The sequence below is a fragment of the Chaetodon trifascialis genome, chromosome 15 (assembly GCF_039877785.1).
Source record: "Chaetodon trifascialis isolate fChaTrf1 chromosome 15, fChaTrf1.hap1, whole genome shotgun sequence".
Lineage (NCBI taxonomy): Eukaryota > Metazoa > Chordata > Actinopteri > Chaetodontiformes > Chaetodontidae > Chaetodon > Chaetodon trifascialis.
Genome location: NC_092070.1, coordinates 4,640,401 through 4,667,085, shown reverse-complemented (window position 1 = coordinate 4,667,085; position 26,685 = coordinate 4,640,401). Strand labels below are relative to the sequence as shown.

Genomic DNA, 26,685 nt, shown 5'->3' with positions numbered 1-26,685 from the left:
TTGCAGGAGAATGAGGCTGCCAACCAATCACCTTACTCGGGAATACAACCAGAACGAACTATTGGCTGGGGTGATCAGGCACGTGTCTCCTGACGTCACTGAATTCCTACCAATAGCATTTCTAACCACACCCACGGAGCTCATTTCTATTCATTAGGGTCGCAGATTTGACTGGTGATTGGATGAGAGACGCACAGAGGCCCAATGAATTACAGCTCCGCCACTGTTAATCTATTTTCTCATGTTTAAGAGAAAAAAACAAGTTTTTGTTTGAAGAATAAAATTCTTAAGAATGAGCAACAACCAACAGCAACATGAAATAATGAATACTTTGAATCAGCACAAATATACAGTTTTATTTTCAGTCTCACAGTGGACATGTGTAAATGTCCTCTATCAGACAAAATGGCAGTGTGTTTCAACAACATCCAAATGTAAACAAAATAATTACTTTGTCTTTGGCTTTTTCATCTTTTCAACTAAGAAAATATTTAATATCTATTAACATATTTAACTAAGAAAATAGGCATTATTCTTTAGAACTCTGGCCACATTTACAAGCAGTATCTCATTTTCTTTAAGGTCCTTTTCAAGAAGAATTATATGTGCAGTTATTCCCTTTCCTTCATGAGGGGAATGCTTTTTAAGGAGAATATGGGTTTTACTGACAGTGAAACAGTAACATATTGCCTTAACACAGTGCTGACATTTGTTTAGTGTCAAAGCATCTTTACATTCTTTTTCAGTCTTTAAGCTTTACAAACACATTTATGTTGTTTAAAGAACACAGTCAACAACAACAACAGCCTTTATTAATGTGACCCTTTCAGTGCACAAACAATGTCACTGTGTGTGAGTTTAGAATGACATGGCTCAAAAAAGAATTTTCATGTGTTGTGATATTCAGCTTTTTAAGCTTGAATTTAGAGATATTTGCTGCATTTTATTCTTATTTTCCAGATGAGCCTCAGATTGATAAAGCACTTTCCACACCAACTCAGAGATAACAGATAACAGTTAACTGACCTTTGAAAATGCAAGATTTTGCTGACATTTTTATGTGACATTTCAGGGAAAAGGCCTTTATGTATAAAACAGTCAAATTTAAAAATGTTATATGTCAATAAAATGCAAAACAACAAATAAATCCTCCAGTCATACTCTGTTTTTAATAAATGAGAGTGGAAGATCCTGCTCCACTAAAACTGAAGTAACAGATTGTTGATCACCAATCAGGCTTCTTGTGTTTTCACTGATCAGTTTGGAACTTAATAATTGTCCAGTCTCATTCAGAGGCCCAGCTGGAACTTGACTCTTTCCTTTCCTTTCAGTGTCATTTGGCCTGTGAATGATACCTCTACATGAATGTGGCCTAACTTCACTCCCCACACAAATAAATTAATTACATGTCAAACATAATGTAACAAAACACCATCACAAATAAAAACAAAGTCCTATTACTGGTGGGTTAATTGCTGTATAAAGCAGCCTATCAGCCAACAGGCTTGAAGTGACCTTCCCTTTAGTCTGTTACTATAAAAAATAGCTTTGGGACTAGAAACGACTCCCTCTCGAGAATCCTACATTTGTCTGGTCCAAGTCATTTCAGTATGGACCATTTGATCTGCTCCTTGGCTGACTGCAGAACCTGGAAAACATAAAGAAACCACACAAGAGTGGATGAAGTATGATGTAGTGTGATGTAATTAAGTAAAATAAGAAAATCAAGAATAAGTCAAAACTACAAAACATTAAAAATTATGCTGTGGCGTTATGGGTACAATGGGAGTGAATGCACAGGCTTTAATACATTACAGTATACAACCTTATGCACTGTACAATCATCAGTGTGCACCAGTGAATGGAGAATGTATAGTTATACAGGTACTGTTGTACTCAATGGGACTTTCATGGATTATTTTACTCATAATACCTTGTTAACTGAACATGCCATCATTATAACACAGTTATTATGTTCAGTTAACTAAGAAAAACCTGGTTCTTGTTTTAATGCAATTTTATGTTGAGTTTAATTGAGAGAAAAGAGAGAAAAACTGAATACATGAGTTTATTTACTTGTTTGCTTCTAGAATTGTACAATGTTGCAGCACCACTGTTCACCCACTAGAGGTCAGACTGAGCACACAGTCAGACAGCTGAGCCACTGAGTGGAGTTTCATTCAACTACTGCGGGGATAAGAACATATCTATCCCTTGTTGTTCCATTGTCCAACAAACACAATGTTTCAGTCTCGTCAAACACCATAAAAACACAGTCCTACATGTGCTGCTCTTAATTAATATTAAAGTGCAGCATATTTCCAACCACAGAGTGCTTTCAGTCATTCCTGCAATGCTTTTATTAACTAACTTTACTGGAGGAGAAAGTGTATTTAGGGTGAATTCAGTGTCAGCAGGACACTATTAAAACATATTTCCATAGAAAGTACAGAAAGGAACTGCAACATATTTATTAAAAGCTCAGTAAGTACGGCTCATACTGAACAATAGTTGCAGTAGTCAGTATGTCCTTCAGCAGCTTGAAGTCTATTTTAGTAGCACATAATTTAATCAATAATTAAAAGATTTTCTCAGACACTTCAGAACAGTGTGTGGAGTCATTTGGCCTTTGGCTCAGTGATGCCTCTACATGTGTACAGACTAACTACACACTCAAGCCAAATCAATTTGGTTTAATCAAGTTAAAACCGTTGTTACACTTTAACGGCTGAACTTCACTGCCACCTGCAAACCCACAGGGTTAAATACAGTTGCATCAATTTTTTTTAGAGCCAGTTGTTTTCAAAGTGAAGTACAGGGGACAAAGATCAGACAAGTTCTCAATTCCTCAACCTCAATCAAGACTCCGCACTGAGCTTGTTGTTCCTCATGGTAACAACAGGGGGCACATGGAGCTCAGGTAACATCCACTACAGCGAAGGATCCTGGGAAATTGTTATTGATTGCTATAGTATGCAGTGTTTCAGCTATCAAGGTGTGTTTGTTACGTCTTAATATGTTGACACGTATGTTTTAACTAAATAAGTCTGAGGCAGTACTGTGACTGCATACTGCATTGTGCTGTACAGCAGCAGAAGTTTCACCTCTGTGAGCTGTGCACTTAATCTGAAAGCAAACTGTTTTCACACACAAGAAGACAGAGGACGGACTTGAAATGTCAGTACCTGTTCAGGTAACAGTGGCTGGCCAGCACTGATCAACACCTGTGGTGGAACGTCACTAAAGTGCAGCACCAGTCAAAAGTCTGGTCACACCTTCTCATGGTTTTTCACTATTTTTATTATTTTCCACATTGTAGAGAGCTTTGCATACTGTTGGCATTATCTAATCCAGTAAAATGAGCCTGAGACGCCTTCCAAGGCACACCCAAAGCAAACTGATATCTGCTCTTGACACACTAGGAGCACGTGCAAGCTTTTGGTCTCTTTTGAAAGGTACCACTCTGAAGGGGACTGTGTGGGACCTATTAGTTGGGAAAATCAGTGAGACCACACCATAAAGCCTTACCCTTGACCAAGATCAATAAAAATTCATACACCTGTCCTGAACCCAATAGAGATGGCTGATGAGTTGAAAAGCTGCCGACAACTGTTCAGCATATATGGAAACTCCTGGTGGTGACCTCATGAAGCTGATTAAAATAATGGCAACACTGTGCAAAGCTGTCATCATGGTGCCTATTTGAAGAATCTAAAATAATAAATATATTTTGCATTGTTTTCGCTTACTACACTACACTCCATGTATGGTCTTTTATAATTTTGATGTCTTCAGTATTAATCTACAATGCAAAAATCTAAAAATGTAAATGTAAAATAATAACTACACGACAGCTGTACTCCACTATCTGACAGCTGTGAAGTTATTTTACACATTAGGATTTTACATAAAAAACATGGTGAGCTATAAAATATGAAACACTGTAGTACTAAAGTACTAAAATTAGCTTCAACTACAACAATTAAATGCTGTAGTAATGTAATAGTAATAATGATCCAGTAAAACATTTTTCTGCATTAAGTGTACTTTGTATTTTGACACTTTATGTAAATTTTGCAGCTAATATTTACTTATTTACTTATTGACTAAAGTGACATTTCACTAATGCGTTAGTTGCCAGCACTGCTGCTTTTACTTGAGTACTAACTCCACCTCTGATCAACAAACCTCCACAGTGCCACAGCCACTGGTGTAATGTCCTTGTTTTCCCTCTAGCTCATAACCGTCATGACTGTCAGGCAGGTTTTTTTCTTGTTGACAAGGTTTAATAATGTGCCTCAGTCTGTGTGTTTCATAGTTGGAGCTGTGTGCGCCTGATCGGCTAGCTACTGCTGTTTGAACTATACTCATCCATTTGATATGTGAGGGTTACTTGTTATGGAACGGCAGCAAAGGAGGACATTTATTCCCCTGAGTCTGTCTTTAAGGCAGTACTTCTGACCAGGCTTTACGATGTTGTTTGGGGTACTTGCGTCGGCTGGAGGGAGGGACTGCCTTCGAGGTACTTAACCAGGGAACAAATGTCTCCAGTGCTCAGTCAATGCCACAGATTACACGAACGACTGTTCGATGGCTGGCTGCAGCCTTACTCCGGGAGGTGTGCACTGATATGTAACTCTGGCTATTTTTAGGATCTGGGGGGTTCAAGATATGAGTGGAGTGTTTTATCATGCTGTATATTTGAGTCGGATGTAAGGAGGACGAACTGAAAAATACTGACTCAAAAACATGACTAAAACAGTGTTAAGTGCTGACCTGACTGGCACCCCAAACGTACCCCATTCTGTAAGAGGGAATATGGTAAATCCCCTGCCCAGAGGTGGGTATATAGCAAAAACCTGCGTATACACTCCACTGAGACTGTTTGATACGATATGACGCAATAGACTTCATCCTCCCTGTGGAGACCATGTGTTGTAGTTTAGTCTACAGCAGGGATTCACAACCTTGTCTCAACTTTAGGTCCGACTTCCGAACTGGCTAATTTCACATCATTGTAAACACCCTAAATTAGACCCTAAGCTAATACTAATATATATCAATTGAGAAAAGTTTACAACTTGTTATTTCTTTGCATGATCAATGCCCCTTTGGTATTTGTAGCTTTTATTTGATGTTTTGTGTGACAAGAAATGCAAATTCAAAAATCAATTCCCCTGACCTATAAAAAGTTCAAATACCTTCGACAGGCAGTGTAGCAGTCCAGCACTGATTATATACTGTTATGGCAGAGTATTATCACAGTGTGTGTTGTGCAGTGAAACAGTAGAATAAGCTTTTTAGTGCAGTGTATGGCTGTGGTGAAGTTAGTAGAGACTTACGTTAGTGGTGAGAGCCAGTTTCTCTGTTATGTGCTGTCAGGGTTAAAGCAACAGATAAAGAAAAGCTTAGAGCATGAGTACACACACACACACACACACACACACACACACACACACACACACACACACACACACACACACACACACACACACACACACACACACACACACACACACACACTCTTCTACAAGCAAGCAAGCATAAGAACATGTCCATGCACATGTTCATTCCTGCACACAAGCAGGAAGACATGACAGCAGTTAAAGACACAGAAAGCATATCAGAGACACACTCAGTGGAGGAAATGACTAAGAGAAAGCCACAGGAGCACCACTGCTTACGTGATGGAATGCTATTAAAATGGATAAAATCTTTATAGCTAGAGGGCTCTCTGATCAAAGACAGAGTTCTCCATCTGCTCTGTACTTACAGAGCTGCAGTGCTCTACTGGACGTTAATCCAACCGTCCATTTATTTATCCATCAATCCATTCATTCACAGTTGAGCCTATTAGTGCTGGCTGCTGCGTCGGAGACGACGCCAAGCTAGCTGCTACCTTAGCGAGCATGGTGAGGTAAAGCATTCGCATGCAGCCTGGTGAATTGTGTCAAACTGTCAAACTGCTAGCAATCATTCTGCCGGAGAACAATCAGCTTTCTGCCATGAGGTCAGTGTGTGTCTGTTTAAACAGACTGTGTGGGAGGTAAGCTCTGTGATACTGTAAGTACAGTTAATAACAGTACAGAAAAGAGGTGAACATGCAGTGTTTGCAATCAGCATTGTGTCTATATGAGGGGCTGTATGTACAACTACATCTGCATTCATCTCTCTATGTTTGTGGTAAAAGTTTTAGCAACATTTCATCATTATTGACTGAATGCAGCACATCCATTAGGTTGTTCCACTTCTGCTTTTGTCTCAAATTCCAGTTCACATTGTGTGTTGTACAAACTGGATTAAAGACATAGCTGGACAGGAAACATGCTTATTTGCTTTCTTGCTGAGAGTCAGATGAGTGGATTGATACTGTTCTCCTGCCTGTTTTGTAAATATGCCAGCAGCCAGTTAGCTTAGCTCAGCTCGCATGGATGTGCATGTCCACTTATATTAAAAATCACGGCAGACAATCCTGCGAAACAAAAGGTGTATAGAATACTGCTATCTATGTCTTTCTGTACATGTGTGCATTTGTGTGTCTACGTGCGTGTGTAAGTGCACTTCTGTGTAGGTGAGTGGACTGTATTCATGTATGTTTGTACAGCTCTATCAGCATCATTTTGTGATCATGTGTTTGTGTTTGTTACCTGGGCCACGCTTTGTTCTGATAATGGGTTTTCATCCGCCTGTAAAACAAAATGACATTATTGTGTGTACAAGAGCAAAACGGAAAACTCATGCAAAATACTTGATACACACACACACACACACACACACACACACACACACACACACACACACACACACACACACACACACACACACACTACAAAAGCAGTGCAAACACCATTAGATGTGTAGACACACCCTTACATACTGTGGATCAGTGACATTCAAAGCGTGTTTGTTAACAGCTCACAATCACAACCCATATTAGAAATGAAAGCTATGCTAGTGGTGTTGCTCTAGGGCTGCCAGTGTTGGTCTGTTGGTCAGTCCACCTCCTTGGTCCAGATTGAAATACCTTGACAGCTTCTGGAGGGATTGCCATGATATTTTGCGCAGACAATCACGATCCTCAGAGGATAAAGCAAACTTGATTTTGTGATTCCCTGACTTTTCCTCAAGTGGCACCAGCAGATCAAAGTTTTCAAATATAAAGAAAAATGCCAGCCTCAATCACACTTACTCTCTGTTAGTCAGCATGCTCTCTCACCATCAATTTACCTCATCTGTCTCGCCGTCCCTCCTTCGTCCCTTCACTGCCTCTATCTCTCTCTCATTCACTCATTCATTCTCTCTCCACTTCACTGTTTTTCTCTCTCTCTCTGTCTCTCACCCTCCGTCTGTCTGTCTGTCTGTCTGTCTACAGCAGCTGGCTTTTGTCTGCTTGTCCATCTAGGTTACCAGTGATGTAATCAAACAGGACGAAGCCATAGGCTGGCTCTGACATTAGCTGACATCAATCAGGAGAAGAGAGGCAGGGAGAGGGAGAGAAAGAGAGGTGAAGCAGGTAAGAGTCGGCAAGAAGCTGATGAGAAAAGCTGTGGGAGGCTACAGTAGGAATCTTAATGTGGTCTCTCTGAACAACTGCTCTGATTTTTGTTTTCACACGATAACATTTTACTATCCGATGATTCAAATCAATAAATAAACTGATATGATTGGTGATTGAAAATGATTGACAGTCATCTTACCCTGTAGTTGACCTTCTGTAGCACCTGCTGGGGGTCACTCTCCAGAATAACCCTGACACAGGATAAAGCAACCAATCAGGACTAAACACAACACAAGCAGGACTGGGAGTATTGATGGGCTTATTTTCTGACATTTTAGAGATGAAACAAATATTCAAAAAAGTAACATCAACGTCAACGTTAAGAATCATTCTAAGCTAGCTCAAATATTAGCGAGCTTGAACGTACAGTAAATAAAAGGATTGTGTTGCACTTTATTTTGGCGATGGAAAAAATTGCACATATTTTTCTTTTCTTTTCTGACCTCTAACATCATTTCTGTCTTACCCTCCATCAATGATTTCATCCACAACCAGGAACACTCCTTCCATGTTGTCCAGTAAACACCTACGCTCCACATTTTTCCTGCAGAAAAAAACACCACAATTAGGCAAAGGAACACTTTGACATTTGGGGAAATGCTTGTATTTGTTTTCTTGTAAGATCGATCCAGGAGATGGCTAATTTAGCACAACGACTGGAAACAGTGGGAAAAAGCAAGCCTGGCCAGCCATCTGTGCAACACAAAGACAGTGGCATCAATCTACTCATCTCACTCTCAGAACGAAAAAACTCAAACTGTTCCTTTAATGTCACAGTCAATCCATCCTGTCCTCTATGAGCTTGAATCAAATTGAGATTCTGATTGAACAGGTCTAACAGGCAGGACACTGTGATATGTTTTCTTAGAATCTGTAAAGAATACACTATGTAGTAGCAGTTGGTCAAACATAATGAACATTTTCTGTTCAAGTTTAAAAGAGATGAGAGCCTTCAGCAGCTTCTCTGATTTTACACTGCTGCATTTAGGACATTTGCATATTGCACCGTGCAACTTAGAATAGCCTTATACTCTTTCATACTGTATAATAATATAATCTCTCCATGTCTCTGTCGCTCACACTCTGCATTACTACTGCATCGGTTCCCATAGCAACCACATTAGCCGCTGTTTGGCTGATAATGTTGCAGTCAATGGCGAGGGATCCTGGTGTGCAACACACTGACACACACAGACGGCTTCGGAAACTAATCTCGTCGCTTTCTAAAATGACAAATAAATGTCTGAAAATGAGGACCAGGTGTCACCGTGTCGTCGTTCAGCCGCCTCGCTGGAAAAACAGCATTTTTCAAATTAAATCATGGTTGCTTTTCAGGTAGAACGCTGCAGCTGAATTTTACATCAAATTCAACATGGAGACTCATTATCTCTCTGAGAGGCTCTGGTTGGATGGATGGCAGTGCTACTGTGGAGATTAACACTGATGATTCATGAAAATGCTCTAATATGATGATAGTACATGTGCATGGAGAACATCTCATTGTCAGTCCAACAACACAACTCATGCTGTCAGATATCACAGAGCATTTTTCATTTTGAAGCATTCTGGAAAGCAAGATTGGGAATGTCTGTGTGAGGGCGGTCGTATTTTCTGTCCTCCGGGAATGTATTAATTCACTCATTCATTCACTCATGCAAGATTTTTTGAGACTCCATGAGGAAATGTACCTGAGGATCTGACTGAGGGACTCAAACAGGCAGTTCAGTACTGACAACAGCATCAGCTAGAGAGAAAAAGAAAGAAAAAGATTGATTTTAAATGTTCAAGCAAAGTTCAAAAACAACCTAAACCTTTGATATAGCTAACATATTAGCAAATATTTGCCTATTTACATATTCAGCAGAGACACCTGAGGAAGTCCAACAGTCACATTCTTCTCTTTGTAGCTCTATTTTGGTCTGCACCAACTCCTGAGGGAGATATTTGTCTATTTAGCTGCTGAATGCTCCAAAATGTTCGCCAGCTAGGCACCATAACCTTGCCTGCCTCGTGTGTCTTTATCAGAGCTTTTTGGTGAAAACCACTTTACTTCATAGGTGAAGCTGCTTCTAAGTGTTTTTGCAGTCTTTTAGCTACATTTAGCATCACTGTCAGGCCACTTCCAGTCACATTTTCAGTGCCCCTGATCTCATGTAGGAAGAACTCCATCTCTGCAGGCTCACAGACGGGAAAATCTCTGAACAAAATACTGGATTAATGGTACGTTCAAGATCTTCAGGCAGGTGTTTGATTGCGTATGGGTTTATTAAAACAGGTAAAAACAAGCTCCAGGGCATTTGTTAATTGGTATTAATTTTTTTGACCAAGATTTAAGCATATTTAATAGTTTTACACCTAATTAGGTGTAAATTAAGTAAAATTGGCATTGCTAAATACATGCATATGGTAAATTTTTAAGGGTGTTTTTAACCTTACAGTGGTTTAATCCCTGCTGAGAATGGCTCCAAGTAAACACACTATTTCCTCCTGATTGAGTGAGTTTGCTGAAAACTAGTGATCAGCTGTTTTAGGAAATAGCTGAGCCATTTTTTAAAATTCTGCAGATCATGTATGACCTTATTCCCAGAATTAAGAAGGAGTCTAAAATGATTTAAACTTTTTTATTTTATTCCATCATTTTCTGTGAAAAAAAAAAAAAAAAAAAAAAATCCTTGATCAGGGAAAGCTCAATTTACACTACCTCATTCTCCTGAGCGCTTCCCACCACATAGAAGAAGAGATCAATACTGCTCTTATAGACAATGGTCATCCCCTCCAGGAAAGCTATCTCATCTACAGACAGGAGGAGAGACAGATGGGTTAGGGATAAAAAGAAGGACAGACTTACCTCTCTTTTAGTCACATAATGACTTCATTTATTCTATTTCACTCCTCAAGATATAATCCAAAAGTACACTGAATGGAACAACAGCAAATAAAAAAAAAAATGAAAGGGATTTATAGCAGGCTTCATTCAGGGGCGCTAGAGGAAAAGAGGGAAAAAAATATGTGGAAGCAAATGAGCAGAAAGGAGAAAAAGATGAAGAAAGAAATAGGGAAATTGATGAATGGAGAACAGGAAAGGAAGGATGAGAGACATTGACAGGGAGGAGGCCATTGAGAAGGGACAGACAGTGATAAAGAAAGGCAAGGAGGGAGGAAAAGCAAGGAAAAGCAATGACAGGAGAGAAAAAAGAAAGTGAGAAGAGGTTGTAGAATGAGGAAAGAGGGAGGGAAGGAGACAAGGAAGGGTGAGGGAGTGAAGGGAGGCTTTAAGGAAGGCAAGAGCAGTACAAAGGGAGGATGAGGTGGGAGGGAAGGTGAGGGGATATAGCATGACATGGGAAAAAAGAGAAGAAAGAAGAGGAGAAAAGGAGGAATGAAGGAGGAGTTTAGAACAAAAGCAGGAACATAGTGGCTGGGTGATAAGGAGAACAGGGCAGAGACTCAGGTGTCAGCCGCCTCTCCTGAAAATCACATTTGATACGCAGAAAGCAGAAACATGTCCATCATGTTTCTCTGAAGTACTGCTGGTTTAAAAGCGAGCAGAAAATCCAAAAGTCACCATTATTCAGATTTTCCAGTTTCACACTAACACAGTACAGCATGGTTTGGCTCAAACAGCAGCAGCCGAGCTATTGTAAAAAAGGCTTTAGGCTGGTATCATGTACACGCGTTGGGCTGCTAGACAGTAAAATGTGTAAGAGATGACACTGGAGACGTGTGTGAGTGTTCAGTACAATACAGAGGGAGGGCCACATCCAGCAGACACGAGGACAGACACAAACAGAGCAGCTCACTGTCGGCTTTGTGGGTCTTGTTGAAGACATTCTTCTCAAAGTTCTTCTGCTCCTTCATGGAGGGGTACAGCTCACGGTCATAGTACTGAAATAGACACATACAGGACATGAAACAGCGAGTGAACTTTGGCACTGACCCTGCTAGGGTAAGGGCATTTTATCTGCTCAGTGGATTTACATTTTGTTTTTACTGTTAGTGACGGATTCTGCCATTCCCTTACTGCATTCAAATCGCCTCCACACACACACACACACACGCACGCATGGATGCACGCACGCACACACAAGGGATTCACAGTAAACCATGCAGCATGTAAGAGTTACTCTTGTAATTTGGGTGGGTGGTGTAGGGCATTGTGCAATATCCTTGGTATGTATGTAGATCAACTGCTGTTTATGTGAAAAATGTTTGATCAAGCTTTCTGTGGCTTCAGAGGCAGCTGTGTGTAGTCTGTGATAAACTGCCTCAAGTGATGTCACTCGAGTCACAGTTGGGTGGGTTTGAAAATGAAATATTTCAGGCTGCGAAGTAAACAAATTGTCACCAGTCTAGTTGCATTGTGGGTAATAAAGGCACCAGGTTTTGAGACTCTGCTAAGCTAACAGGCTGCTGGTGGGGGATTCATATGGACACACTCATCTCATCTAACTTTCAGTGAGAAAACAAATAGGCTTATTTCCCAAAATGTCAGACTATTCGTTTATGAGGAATTACAGAAATCCTTTCATGGGGTTTTACTATTTGGAACCCTCATGGGGAAAAACACTTTGAAGTCTGGCTCAGGGATCCATATATCAAATACTTTTGTACTACACACAAATGCACGCTACATGCAAATTCTTACAGCGAATGGAAAGAAACAAAACTTGTGTTCTGTGTTCTTTATAAGGGCAGCAGGGTAGTGAAATGAAGGTAATGTGCTGCTAATAGGCTAAATGTGACATCACTGGTATGGTCCTTTAACTTTACCTTGGACAGAAGTCTGTTGCCATCATTGTCAAGTATGAAAACAGCTTTCACTGTGTAGAGGGAAGGTTCCTGCAACAATAAACAGACAGAACGTCTTAAATATTTTAGCTTTGCTGAGTCACCTCAGGGAAACATTTAGGACTGGGAGAGGTCTGCTTCATACTGCCACAGATAGAGTCAAAGCCATTTTTCCCACGTCTGCCCAGTGTGTTGTGTCAACCTTTACTATCCAGATAAAGCCAGCTTTTCTAGCAACACCCTGCTTTACATTCACTCTGAGCCATGCAGTCCAATGGCTTTCCACATTTGACCCTAGGCTGCATTCGTTGCTTGGAATTTCCCCTTGCGGGACTGATAAAGGTATATTGAATTTAATTGAATTGAATTGTTTCATCTCTGCAGAGTTTGATTTGGTTTCATTCTGGTCATTGATGAAAGTTTGTTGTGTACTTTCTTTTCCAGATATGGAAATGACCAAATGACACTGTCCATCCTCCCGCACACACTTCAGTCATCCTGTCTTCCATCCATGCATTCATCCCTGCGAAGAGTTTTCAGACCCGGGACAAAGTTCTGTTATGCACTGACTAGCATAGATTCACAGTCAGAGTGTATCACAGAACTTAGACCAGGAGCTACAACGTTCTGTGTCCAGTATTGGGAGAAGCAAGAGTAGTTGCATCAGCCACCTCAAGCGCAGCGTCTTCTGGTCTGCCACTGGCTGAACTTTGAGGTATGGTAAATTTCAGAACTGGGCGGCACGGTGGAGCAGCAGGTAGTGCACGTGTCTCACACGCCGGTTTGATCCCCGGGTCGGGCGGGGCGTTTCTGTGTGAAGTTTGCATGTTCTTCCCGTGCTTGCATGGATTCTCTCCGGCACTCCGGCTTCCTCCCACAGACCAAAAACATGCTCATTAGGTTAATTGGTGACTCTAAGATTGCCCTTAGGTGTGAGTGTGAGCGTGAATGTTTGTATGTCTATATGCATGTATATATGTTGCCCTGTGATTGGCTGGCGACCGGTCCAGGGTGTACCCCGCCTCTCGCCCGTTGACAGCTGGGATAGGCTCCAGCCCCCCCGCAACCCCGAAAGGGATAGTCGGGTATAGAAAATGGATGGATGGATGTTTACATGGGTACAAATAATTATTATTATTAATAATTTTCTTATATGAGAGTATATATGAGAGTCTAAAGTCTATGTTACCTTAATTCATGTGCTCTCATACTTTAACTCATTTGACATCATTGTGCATTTCAATCAAGTGTCGGGTCAGATCAGATGTGTCGACCATAATATGGTTATGATTATGGTATGTTTTGCTTTTCAGCTCACATGGTTTATTCAGTAGCATATTAGCGTATCCATTTTGTTGGTTGCTTCAGGCAGTTTTGCAACAATTACAAGTAGCAGTTAGCAGGTCTAACTAATCTCCATGTCAGAACTAGCTGCTGTAGTGTGGTAAGACTTTCTGCAACCTCCAATGACTAGACTATGTTTGACCTTCCAAACAGCCGGTGCAGCTGATTCCTGGTCCTGCCCTGTCCTGAGGGGAGCAGCTCTTTGCATAACATGATGGATGACGATGAACTCATCTAATCTCTAAAATGACTTACTTGAGAACAACAGCTTAATGACGTCTGGATCAACATAACTAAATGGCTAAAATGTAAAAAATTGGCTGCTTGGTTTAAACATAATGATTTTCTCTAGTGTGCATGTTTCTAAGTAGGTCATGGACTCAGACAAAACCAGAAGACCAATTTGGATGTCTAGAGACAGTTCGCTAAAAACAACATCAAAGCTTCTTATAATTTGGACTTGGCGGCTGTCTAAACTGCAATTTTGAATAACAGTTTGATTTTAACCACATTATGGGGACAATATACTAACAGGACACTCTAGGCACTTAGCTCATGCTGTAATAAAGAATAACTGACAGTAGCCGAGACCTCTTTGGGTTTTTCAAACGATGACAATGAAAAGCATGATGCAAAAAAAAGACCTTCAGATTAACATTTTTTTTGCTTCCATCTGTTTTGCTAAACAGAACCAGATGACTCACATTTATTGTATTTTTCAAAAAGTATATATTTGAGGAAAACCTTACTTTCCAGCAAGCTTTATGATCTCTCTTAAAACTAACTGAAGTCGAAATTTGGCACAGGCATGGATGCAACAAAGGCTACAATCAAAGGATTTACAGCACAAAATAGGAAGAAGCGTCATTCCTCCAGAGGGAATGGAGGAAGATAAATGTCTTTACAGAACAGTTTGACATTTGAGGATTACGCTCATTTGTTTTCTTTCCAGCAGTTAAATATATAGCTGGAGTCAACAGCTGTTAGCGTAGTTAAGCACAAAGACAGGAACCAGGCTAAAACAGCCAAACGCCATTTCTACACTTCGGTTTTTGAACAGATTACACAAACAAGATACAACATGTTAATTGGTGAGCTTCAGAAATGTTGGTAGGTGGATTTTGTTACCTTTGGAAAGAGGCAGGCTAACTGTTCCCAGTCTTTGTGCTTTCCAGCTGTTAGCATTTACTGGACAGATATAAGAGCACTATCAAGCTTCTCCTCAAACTCTCAGCAAGAACGCAAACGCGTATTTCCCAAAATGCGACTTCTTGCAACATTTCTACTCTGGTAGGCTACTTGAATGTAAAATATAAGAACTACAGGTGATTCATTCCATGACTCAACTGTTTTATTTGCTTGATATTCGTCCTCTGGGATGGATTTTCTAAAAAAAATGCACATGAATACAATGCTTTGTACACATGACTTGTAACACAGATTGCTGATTTTCCCATCAGCACATGAACGCAGCACAGTGGTTACTAATAAACATGAAAATCCGGGGAATCCTCACATCTGGATCGAAACCAAGTCAAATCAGTTTTGACATTTACCTGCTTTTGCCCTGTTTTTTATCAAGGTGTAATGTTGGTGATTTGGGAGCTGTCTGAATACGATCATCCAGCGGTCATAGGCCTCAGCCAATGGCCTGTAACTGTGGACACCTATTGGCAGTGCTTTGAGATATGCATATAATGAGATGCTTGATGAGGATCTGCGACAGGTCAAATCATTACGCAGCATCAAAACGGAGATCAGTGTGCCATTCAGTTGAAAAAGGTGCCACCCTAACCCATAGTGGTACCTTTTTCAACTGAATGGCACACTGATCTCTGATCAATTTGAATTGAGTAAATAATGTGTTCTTTTTTTAGTTCAATTCATTTTTGATTACACACCTTTTTATTCCTCATCCACACTAATAACACCACGATCCAAAGTCTGCAAAAATAAGCCCTTACAATGTTGTCACGATTATCTCGACTTAAACTTGGAAGCAAAAAAGTACAAAAGAAAGCCTCTATTAAAAACTCATATAAAAAATACGCCATTGAGTTGCATTATGAGAAAAGTAGGATTCAGTGTTTTTGATCTGAACTCTGGGGAGTCTGGACATCTCAGCTTCTGCTGCACAGATTTTGGTCTTTCTTTCTTTCTTTTTTTTATCTGTCCCTTCAGAGTCTCTCAGCTTTATGGACATGCAACACTGAATAGCTGAAGGACCTTTTCAGTAAGATTTTGAGTGCACAACTTTGACTTGTAATGGAATATTTAAAGTGACCAAAAGCTATCACGGATTACTTCCCACTGATGCAAATGACACCTGCAAAGAGAAAGACAGACACACAGACAGAGAGGAGTGGGAGGGAGGACGGAGACAGAGACAGGCAGAGAGACAGTAGGAAAGCAGAACAAGATACATGTGCCAAAAAAACTCAAAAGAAGTGAAAGGACAAACAAGAGATTGAGAAAGAGCAGCGGTGGAAGAAGAAGCACGCTCAAACCATTTACTTCAGTAAAAGGAGCAATTCAGCAACCCAAAAATACTCCATTTAAAGTAAAACTTGCACATTAAGTCTAGTAAACACATATCAGCAAGTACCATGTAACTTTTCTGAAGAAAAGCCGCAAGTGGCTACAAGTGGCAAATACAGCATACTGATAATTGTGAAATCACAGCGTAATAATTTCAAAGTCAGCAAATCAGCTCAGTCATGTTGGTTATACGTTGATATTTATCTAAAGTTTCCTAGAATCAGCTAACTTTCACCACAACACGCTGAGCTGAGGTGGAGCTAGTCTGAGCACACTGCAGTCCAGTTTATAGTTTAATCTATATCCATGTATCATATCTATGAGATGATCGTAGGATTACGATGGAAATACTAGGTTGTGAAGTTGCTACAGTTGACAATTAAATGTGGTGGAGAAAAACTGGAGGCTAGTGGACAAGAAGTAGCATCATGGATGTGCGTGTGATCAGTAACATCTCTCGAAAATAGAAATACACAAGTCAGGCATGTGTAACTTGCAGTTTAAGCTATGATAAAGCAACACACTGAACAGGCTGATCATGTGTTTTCTCTGTGAATATTAGAATGCAAAGTACTTTATATTGTATATAGTAAATACATGTGATGGAGCAAAAAGCACTCTCATGGAAAGTGGAGTACTTTAAGTAAATGAGTAAATTACTTAGTTACTTTCCAGCACTAAAAAAAGTGAAAAAGAAAGAGTGAGACAGAGACCTCAGAACAGCCAGTTGACAGAGAGAACTGGAGTAAATGTGAGAAGAGACAGAGTGAGGGAGTGAGGGTGAGGCTGAAGAAATGGTGCGCAAGGCAAGCACGGAGAGAGAGAGAGAGAGAGGGAGGGAGAGAGAGAGAGAGAGAGAGAGAGAGAGAGAAAGAGAGAGAGAGAGAGAGAGAGAGGGGAAAGAGAGAGAGTAGAGAGAGAGAGAGAGAGAGAGAGAGAGAGAGAGAGAGAGAGAGAGAGAGAGAAAGAAGGGAGACAGGGAGAGAGGAGAGAGAGAGAGAGAGAGAGAGAGAGAGAGAGAGAGAGAGAGCTAGAGTGTGTAAAGAGAGAGAGAGAGAGAACGGTGGACGTGGCACCTACTCTGCTCTACACGTCAACCGATCTGTGCACAAGCAGACATTCACGCACAAACCCGCTTTGACTTCAGCATACTCTCACACTCACACGCTACTTCCCCTGCTGTGTGACACAGACAGGATTGTGTCTCTACAAGTGGTCCCTGCAGGACCTGAAGCTTTGGCTTCCAGGCGGCAGGAGAACTGTCCTGTTGCGCTCTGCACCGGACTCACTGTGGATAAGTGGATAACAGCTGTGGCTCAACCTCTCTATTGTAATGGAGTTAACTTAACACCCTGATAAGTAGTCGCACTGTAACCAGCACAGACGTTTTGTACTATTTTCACCCGCATAGAAGGAAAAACTGGCTTTTAGACGCGCTGTCTGCATGTGGATCACTGTGCTCAGATCAGGCCTGCGCGTCCACAATCACACAACATGACGACCACAGTCCGGATCACACTCACATCAAGGAATTCAGGAATAAATACAACCTGTTTCACATTTCTGATCAGTCTGCAGCCCCTCCTCCTCCCCCCTCTCCCCCTCCTCTCCAGCTATTACCCACCACCAAAACTGCCATAATGCAACAAATGTCCCGCACGCGAATAAAAACAGTAGAAAAACAGTCCAGAAACTGACGCGGACAGAACACTTCTTCAGCCCCACGTTCAACGCGTCGCTCCCCGAGCCCGGTGAACCGCGGAGAGGCTTACCGGAGACGTGGAGTCCATCGCTGCCACCGCTGCCGTGCTCGCTCGGTGTGTTGACGTGGACAGCTCTGAGCTGTCACACCGAGATCACTGCTGCCTTTTTTTTCTTTTTTACGGAGCCGCCCGGGCGCGCTCCCGCTCCCGCAGCAGTCAAGCGGATAGAAGCACAGGAGCCGACAGCGGAGCGCGCTCCCGACACCCCTCCTCCTCTACAGCTCGCTGCCCTTTCATAATAAAAGTCTTAGTGCTCATTCAGAGGCTCTGATTTAGCCTCCAGTTTACCGAGATGTGTTGTGGATATGTTCATGATGTTTAACACTAAGACTGTGATATTCTGCATTTTTACATATTTTCAACAAATCCCATAAAAAGACCAAAATCATCAATGGACTGCCTGTGGAGCCAAACCTGATATAGCTAATAATTATTAGGCTATTATTAAAAAAACAAAAACAAAAACACATCAGTGGGCCACACCATTGCTCTGTGTGACCTGTTTCTTTATTATGATGCACATGGGCACTGTAGATTGTTTGTGATTCAATCCCACATAAACCTGCTGTAAATACTCACTAGTGTATATTAATCCACTACTGAAAATAGTCCACAACAAATGCACAAATGTACTTCCTACAACTGAGTAACATTTGCTAAAAACTAGGGTGAGCTTAAGGAAATGATTTATTTATTTATTTTTACAAATTAAACTATATATTTATATCCATGTCTTCAACAGGAAATAATGGCTTTGGGGCTGGGAGCCACAGACAGATTAGGGAAGTCAGAGGGTACTGAGAGACAAACCAACACATTGTTGTGCTGGTCTTGTCATGTTTGTTGACAGTAAGAAGATGTGGAATAACCTCTGCCTTATCCTTTGAATAAAATATATGGCTATAGTGTGCAAGTCCTCTCTGGGGAATGGGGGCTGCCCCATGCATGGTGTTTGGGTTTTGTTTAGGTTTAGGACATTGCTTGAAGTGCAATACAAAAGTTTCAAGGTTATGACAGATTGACATTTGAGCTAACCAGAGGATTATAAGGGTGACTAGGAAACATGCAATCCTGCCTAAAGGAATTTTCAGCCATTCGTTGCACTCACATACAGTTGGGAGACTTGCAAGATACTGTGTGTTAAAAAAGAATGATCACCATCAAAGAGCAGAGGCTGAGATGTTTTATATTGCTTTCACGTCTCTAATTCAGTTCATTTGGTCCAGACCCAGAGACACTGTTTCCTTTCAGTTCTGGTCCAGTTCATGTTCACATTTTACAAGTGAACCCAGAGCACTAAGCATGAAGTTATACAGATTGACATGCAACTCAGGGGTTGAGCAGCTTTCATACCAACCTAAATGAACAGGACAACATCAATAACAAATATACTCAATTCAATTCAATTCAATTCAATTCAATTCAATTCAATTCAATTCAATTCAATTCAATTCAATTCAATTCAATTCAATTTTATTTGTATAGTGCCAAATCACAACAAAAGTTGTCTCAGGACACTTTCCATACAGAGTTGGTACAGACCAAGCTCTATCTAATTTTATTATTCTTATTATGAGTAATTCTAAAATTTGATTACATCAAATTAAATCACTAATGTCCATGGCTGCACTCATTTTATTTTGCTTGCTTATCCTGAGATTATGGAGCTTCTGAAAAGTGATTTTTGTGATTGGGTGTGATTATGGCTGTAACACATTAGTTCAGAATGGATGTAACATAACATTCAGGGGATGTGTGTGAGCAGTGTATTGACATGGTTGGGCTGGCTGAACGAAAAGTTTATTATCCATCCATCTTAAAATAAATGACATATAAATGATTTCTTATTATAGAAAAAATGATAAATTTCCTCTTATCTAAAAAAAGAAAAACATTTTTCCAATGACAACAATTGACTTCATGAACAGCAGGATTGTAAAAGAATAATGCAACGGCCATTCTCTTCTTTATTCTAAACTAAAATGTAATTACATAAAAACAACACATATCAAAATGTTGAGCTGGAGGTCTATGGGCATATTATTCCCTGCAGCAGTGCTATAGTCAGTATAAGAAATGTGCACTGACTTAATGTTGAGTGAATGCCTCTCGTGCACGCTGCAAATGACTGATATTAATGGTCCAAATGTTTCAGTAATGTTCGTCCATTACTGCGGGACCGAAGGCGCATCCTCGAGGCACGGGCACGCGCCTCTCCAGAAACTGAGCGAGCGACGTCCCCCTCCGGCGTCCTCATCTTTCCCCGCGTTGCATGCTGGGAAATCAAGTTCCTACTCGTTCAGGAAAGATGGTAGACGTGCAGCCGCCACCCCTCCGGAGCCTGGATGATTTCCTGCTGAGCTCGGCCCGGTTCGCTGTACCCGATGTGCGCGACCTGGACCGCTGGAACAACCGCATCATCAACAACTTGCTGTACTACCAGAGCAATTACCTTGTGTCTGCGCTGGGCTTCCTGCTCCTAGTGGGGTAAGTTTCATTATTCTGACGTGGTCGCCCCCTCCCTGTCCTCTCTCACAGCGAACATACTGGAAATGTATACAAACACTTGTGAACTTGTGCGCTTCTCTTGTGTTCTGCTGCCAGTCTGACAGTGGTTTCGCATTTGTGAGCCGTCTGCATGATCACACTGACTTTAAAGATGAGAGCACAGACTGTAAGTTTGAACCAGCTGATGAAGATCAGAGTGAAATCAACTCTTCCTCTGTCTGCACACCTCTCCGTCTGTGTTCTGCTTCAGCCTCAGAGCTCTATGTGAGGTTAGAGGAAGACAGAGGGTCTTCATCCTCTGTCACCCAGAGGGGGGCTGTCATTTAAAGGGAATGCTGCCAGACAATGTAGAATTGTCATTTCTGTTGCATAGATGTGAGGGGGTGTCACGTCAAAATGAAATGTATTTTCTCCCACTACAAAGAGACCAGAAACCAGTTTAAAGTCCCGCTGGGAGGAACAACACACACAGTGATGTGCAGGAAAGGCTGACATTAAAACACCATTGTATTTGTGAAAAAAGAGGTTTTATAATCTAACACTGGGATCAGATATTTACCATTACTGTTTCAAGGCAGAATATAGAGCTGTGGAATTGGACCCGACAGCGTCTGGAGGAGGACGTGGTCGCCGGAGCTTTGTCACAACAGCAGGGAGTTTTAAGAAATGGCTGTTTTTCCAATTTAGAGTAAGGCTCGGTATTTTCCTAAAACAGCTGGTCGCTCTAGTTTTTATCAAACGTTTCTCAAACAGGAGGAAAAAGGGCATTTGTTTGATTAATCCATGTTTGGTGCTGGAGTGAATACTTGGGGCAGCAAAAGGAACAGTGCAGCTCTATGTCACAGTGGGTAAGATACCAGGGCTTGGATATACAGCCAGAATACTCGGAAGAAGATACTTTGATTGTTACTTTGGCTCTGCGTGTGTTTTGTTAACCCCTTTCCCTCTGCCTCCTAAGACTCGTCTCTACAGCAGTGGTTTCATGTCACCATGTAATTCCAATTCTTCCTGTGTGTTGGTAAATCTATTTTCTCTCAGGTATTTCCAGCCCTTCCAGTTGTGTGTTGGGGCGATAGTGGTCACCTTGTTGTTCCTGGGCTTCGTCTGGGCTGCTGAGAACCAAGCTCCCATTCGCCGCTTCCGCAGAAACCACCCGTCAGTCGCTGTGTTGGCCATTCTTTTGGTCAGTTACCTCTTCATGACGGTGCTGGGAGGCGTGGCCGTGTTCCTGTTCGGGATAGCCTTCCCTATACTGAGTGAGACACACACACACACACACACACACACACACACACACACACACACACACACACACACACACACACACATACAGACACACACACACATACACACAGTACTTGCATATTCCACCAAAGCATGAAATTAAGCTTACCCACTTGCCTGAAGAGGGCAAGAGCACCAGCCCATTTACATTTACAAGAGATTGTCATTTCCAAACATGAATTTACTAAATATTTTACAAAATCCAGGACAAGTGTTCATTTGTCTTCCTTTTATGGTAAGACGTGTATTATGTGGCTCGAAAAGTGCCCTGTAGTGCTTTATGCACAATAAGGCCTACATTTTTGTGTATAGCTTATACTATAAAATGAAGGCTGGTCACCTATACTGTAGACTTAGGTGGTAAATTCCACATAACTTACATTTCCACATCTGCATTAACAGCAAATTAAAACTGGAAAAGGTCACAAAACAGAGAAAGTCTTATTAAATATGCTGAAATATAGTTAGAAAGCAGGAAAATGTGGAAATAAAGGACTGTCTCAAATGAAGGCTTGTTTCAGATTGGCTCTCTCTGCTGTTTGATAAATCAGTGTTTGTGAGTTTAGAGTAATTTGAGAGTAAACTCTGTTAGCTCAGTCAACCTGACTGAAGTGTTAAATAGCTTACTAGCCTGCATTTCATCCCATGCTCCCTCTGTGTCTACCACTCCTTCGCAGTGGTTCTGGTCCATGCGTCGGTGAGGCTGCGTAGCCTGAAGAACAAGCTGGAAAACAAACTAGAGAGCATCGGTCTGAAAAGGACACCCATGGGACTCCTGCTGGAGGCTCTGGGACAAGAACAGGAGGCTGGATCCTAGGCAGGTGGAGGAGGAGGTGTGCAGGGGTGGGGGATAGTTTGCGTACCATTCGTGGCAAATGTTAAGCAAAATGAATGTGATGTGGGGAAAGTCTGAAATGGGAAGAGGAGAAGAAAAACTTAGGAGAAGGAGAGAATGACTGCAGGACAAGAGGAAGAACAAGCATAAAAATGAAGTAGAAAGAAAGAGTCCAGAACAAGTTTGCTTTGGTTTGGTTTGAAAGAACTAATCAAAGTCAGCAGTGAAGGAAGAGATCCATTCTGTGGTCCAGTGGGAACAGGACAGATGAAATTCATAGAAATCACCTCGACAAACAAATGAAGTCATCCATGATCTGTTTTTGCCAAAGCTTTCACTTTAAGCACACATTGTTTTATTTCAGTTATGTTGACATGCAGCACTTCTGTCTGTGCACTACATGCTGTAAGTATGCAGTGTTGCAGCCTTATGGGCATATTCACATTGACCCTTGATGTGGTGGATTGTAAAAAGTTGTATACTGTGTCTTTGTGTGTTCACACATCGACTTGTGCTCTATTTGTGTGTCAGTGATTCGTACTCTACCTACCCACTTTCATCCACTCGGTGGTCTGTGCTCCATTTTAGTGCTTATGGAGCGATGACATCAATAGCGTCATATATATGAAAGAAAAAGTCAAAAGTCATGATTTTATTTTAAAAGGTTTAATATTTGGAGAATAAAGTTGGAATTTTACAAGAAAAAGTTGCAATAATGTGCTGAGCTCAACACATCCAGTCTTTTAAATTGATTTCATTTTAGTCTCTTTCCAATAAGCACTTTGTTCATATTGATAAAAACAAACAAACAAACTGTAACTTAATGCCATCCACATCTCACATTTGACATTTTAAAACTGACTGGCCTGTTTTGAGTATTAAAATCTTTTCTTGTAAAGTTCTACCTTTATTTTTGAAACATAATAAATATAAATATAGTAAAAACACAACTTTATCTTGAAATACGGATACTTTTCTCATAAAATTACAACTTAATTACCATCATTTTACAACATTTTCTTGTAAAATCATGTGTGTTTTAGAATCTGAGTTTATTTCACACATTTACAAATGTATCTTTTAATATTATGACTTTTTGCATACATACAACTGCATTCTTGACAGAAAATTGCATCTCAATTATCAAATCTTTTCCTCCTGCTAGGTGACCCCCTCCAGGGTCTCAGCAAAACCGAAGTATTGATGCTCTGACATGGAGTGGTAGCTGTAGGAGTACTAATCAGTCCTTTCATTCTCTCAAGTGTAAAGAAAGACAAAATATTATTCATGTAGGACCAAAGTGTGACACGCAAGTACAAATGTCCATACTGAAAATACAAAGCAACAAGTACAACATAGTACCTAAGTGTCTAACAGGCTACAGTCCACTACGAATGTGGTGGGAACGTAAGTATGTGTAAGATTTAAGCTTGTATGTATTCTATCTTCTCTCCAGAGTCTTAGTTTGAATGGATCATTCTCATTTCATTGGCCTTTTTGTTGTTTCATGGAAGACATTATTCCATCAGCCTTGAATTGTTTATGCTGTTTGTGAGACAGTCTTCCTTATTTCAAGATTTCTTTCACTAAAACCTCCCAGCAGCATTGCAAAGAACTGACTCCACTGGAAGAAAAATGGTGTTCCAGTGACTTGTTAGGATGGCAGTGACGCAGCACAGACAGGACCATTTGACCTGCATTAACCTCAGATGAATTCCTTTTTCTTTTAGTGTTTACATTATTTAGTGCTGCATTGAAAAGTGACTTAAATGCTCATGGTTATGTTTTGAAGGAAACAGGAGGTTTTATAGGTTCAGAACAAATCTAATCAGCTTCTTCAATGTAAGACTCTGTTGAGCATAATAGTGTTGATAAAGGACCAGCAGGAGCAGAGGTGATAAATGAAGGGAACACATCCCCTGATCTAAACTGATCGTTTCACTAACCACAGTTCTCAGCCTGCATTTATCCAGAAGAAAAGGCTTCACCCACAGCGCTGCCTGTTATAGTCCTCCACTGCTGGTCAGTAGGACTTGCCCAGTCTTCCAGTGCTGGAAACTGGGACAGGCTCTACTGGAGCAAATGAATAACTTTGAATTTACCCTTAATTCCTTTCCAACTTCAGTCCTTGTTACTGAAATGTCCCAACAATTATTGGATGGACTGCGAGTTTAGTGCCTAGAAAAGATGCGTGTATACACTCCAAACAGGTTGATGGAAATGTATGTAAACTCTAGACTCTTGGTCTTATTTTAGAATTATTATTAACTACAACAAAGAGTGTCTGAAAAGTCTACAGTCACACCAACTAAACCAGTATGAAAAATGGGATTCGAACCCTGCTCGAACCTCCATTCCATAAACCTCTACGCTGTAGACCCCCTTGTACAGAAAACTAGTTGTCAGCATTATAATACACAGTACGCAGTTGGTTCTCTGCTTTGTAGACGTGTTTTTGGGAGAATGATAAAAAGACACTCCTGTTTTGTTCTTATGAGCTAAGGAAAAGTAGAAAACTATGAAGGAAAGGTTTTTCAGCAGTTTTATAGCAAATAATTTTGTACAAGAGAAGCTGAGTGAAGGTATTTGACAAACTGAAAGCTATTTTATTGTATTCTAGCTGCCTGTTGTGGGGACTCTGCATTGCATTGCTTTGTTGAAATCTAACAATATAAAGACATGAGACCTGTTCTGAACATGTGTTGGTGGAAAGCTAACTGTTGCATCCTGTATTGAAGGACCTGGGTTTCCTTCTGAATTGTTTTCGGTCCTTGGATGATTTCAGACAGATTCTTCCTGGTTTCTTCCACGAGAACACGTCTCTCTGTCCAGAGTTTATTGAGATGCAGAGGATGCCGGATTTTGTTTCTGTGTGTGTTTTTTGATTATTAATCATGTTGTTGACTATTGAAGACGACGTTAGCATTGTTTCTTATGGTGTATGTGCCATTTAGTTCTGCTATTTGCCTTGTACAATGATGGCTTTGTGGCGGGAAACGTGGCTGGTGTGGGGCTTGAACATGTGACCCCTCTGTTACATGTGTAGCCACAAGAGCAGCACCAACGCTGGTTTGTCTTGGTCCCGAATCACTGAACATTAAGTCAAGAAAAACACTAAAATCTGAGAAGAACAAAGTGCTTTTTGGTTTATGTTGTAACTCTTAAGCATTTACTGTGTTACAAGAATGTGACAGAGAGAAGAATATTTCTGCATGACTCAGCATATTTAACTATTACAGGTCTCTGAATGTTGCCTTCCATTCAGCTTAATGTTTGAATTATGGTTCACCAACACAGTATCTCAGACTATCTTGCCAAAAGCTGTTAATTGCATTTATTTAAAGTGTTTTTCTAAATAAAAAAAAGAATGATGTACTGCAGTGTGTCTGGACTGTTTATCTAACCCAAAATGAAGGAACTTCATATTCACTCAGAGTGAAGTTCAGACCAAAGTCCTGCTTTTTGACTGACTGGATCCACTGAACGTAGTGTGGGCTGTGTGGATCCTGAGCTGCCTGAAGGTGTCACATGTCGACTGTCTGGGCACTGGAAGACTTCAGCTGTGCATAAATTGGGAGAAGCTCTTTGTACATGGGAAGATGATGACACTTACTCTGTCTTTCTGATGGCTGTTGTAATGTGTTTCTATATTCAGCTGAAAGCTCTCTCTCTTCACTTTGGAAAACAAATCAATGAAATCCCATTTTATTGTGATCACCTATTGTCTCCTATTCTCACTTCCGCAGTTCATTAGACAGTAGAAGACTAGCTTGGAGTGATGATATGTTTACTTGATACACTGACTAAGAAAAAAGGTGTTTTTGTTATCTGCGCACTGAATATCACAAAAGCTAATGCAATATACAATTTAGTGAAAAAGTCACTGAAAGCACCTCTTAGACAGTGGCTAAAGGGTCTTTGAAATGAATGTCTTCAGAATAATCTCACAGGATTCTTCAATGCAAGTTTCTTTAAAGCACAAGGCAACCACTTCATAATGTATGGACAAACAGAGACCATCATGACTTTATATGTAGTTATTTAGTATATTGCTGTTAGGGGAATAT

General features: G+C 40.7%; 2 protein-coding genes across 3 annotated transcripts; one reads left to right on the top strand and one right to left on the bottom strand.

Moving 5' to 3' along the window:
* Window positions 1–416: 416 nt before the first annotated feature.
* Window positions 417–18,231, bottom strand: copz2 (COPI coat complex subunit zeta 2). Of its 2 annotated transcripts, XM_070980824.1 has the most exons (10): window positions 18,001–18,231; window positions 12,329–12,397; window positions 11,359–11,443; window positions 10,260–10,351; window positions 9,247–9,302; window positions 8,025–8,102; window positions 7,698–7,749; window positions 6,648–6,686; window positions 5,343–5,375; window positions 417–1,648 (listed from the first exon to the last, which is right to left on the bottom strand). In XM_070980824.1, the coding sequence occupies exons 1-10, from the start codon at window positions 18,016–18,018 to the stop codon at window positions 1,601–1,603; spliced, it is 570 nt and encodes a 189-aa protein (XP_070836925.1). In that variant the 5' UTR covers window positions 18,019–18,231; the 3' UTR covers window positions 417–1,600. The 2 variants fall into 2 exon arrangements, with proteins under 2 accessions (XP_070836925.1, XP_070836926.1); XM_070980825.1 differs by lacking the exon at window positions 5,343–5,375 and having other exon boundaries at window positions 18,001–18,123.
* A 2,045-nt stretch (window positions 18,232–20,276) lies between these two features.
* Window positions 20,277–25,997, top strand: praf2 (PRA1 domain family, member 2). The gene is made up of 3 exons (XM_070982064.1): window positions 20,277–20,478; window positions 21,538–21,755; window positions 22,461–25,997. The coding sequence occupies exons 1-3, from the start codon at window positions 20,300–20,302 to the stop codon at window positions 22,598–22,600; spliced, it is 537 nt and encodes a 178-aa protein (XP_070838165.1). The 5' UTR covers window positions 20,277–20,299; the 3' UTR covers window positions 22,601–25,997.
* Window positions 25,998–26,685: the final 688 nt, after the last annotated feature.

What these genes read in the sequence shown, in the direction of transcription:
- copz2 (XM_070980824.1), bottom strand. An exon ending in GCAACAGACTTCTGTCCAAG is followed by an intron (nt 11,444 to 12,328) that starts GTAAAGTTAAAG and finishes TGTCTATTTCAG; the next exon opens with TACTATGACCGTGAGCTGTA. An exon ending in CAGAACAAAGCGTGGCCCAG is followed by an intron (nt 5,376 to 6,647) that starts GTAACAAACACA and finishes TAACCCTGACAG; the next exon opens with CACATAACAGAGAAACTGGC.
- praf2 (XM_070982064.1), top strand. Translation starts at nt 20,300, where the DNA reads ATGGTAGACGTGCAGCCGCCACCCCTCCGGAGCCTGGATGATTTCCTG. An exon ending in GGCTTCCTGCTCCTAGTGGG is followed by an intron (nt 20,479 to 21,537) that starts GTAAGTTTCATT and finishes ATTTTCTCTCAG; the next exon opens with GTATTTCCAGCCCTTCCAGT. An exon ending in GATAGCCTTCCCTATACTGA is followed by an intron (nt 21,756 to 22,460) that starts GTGAGACACACA and finishes ACTCCTTCGCAG; the next exon opens with TGGTTCTGGTCCATGCGTCG.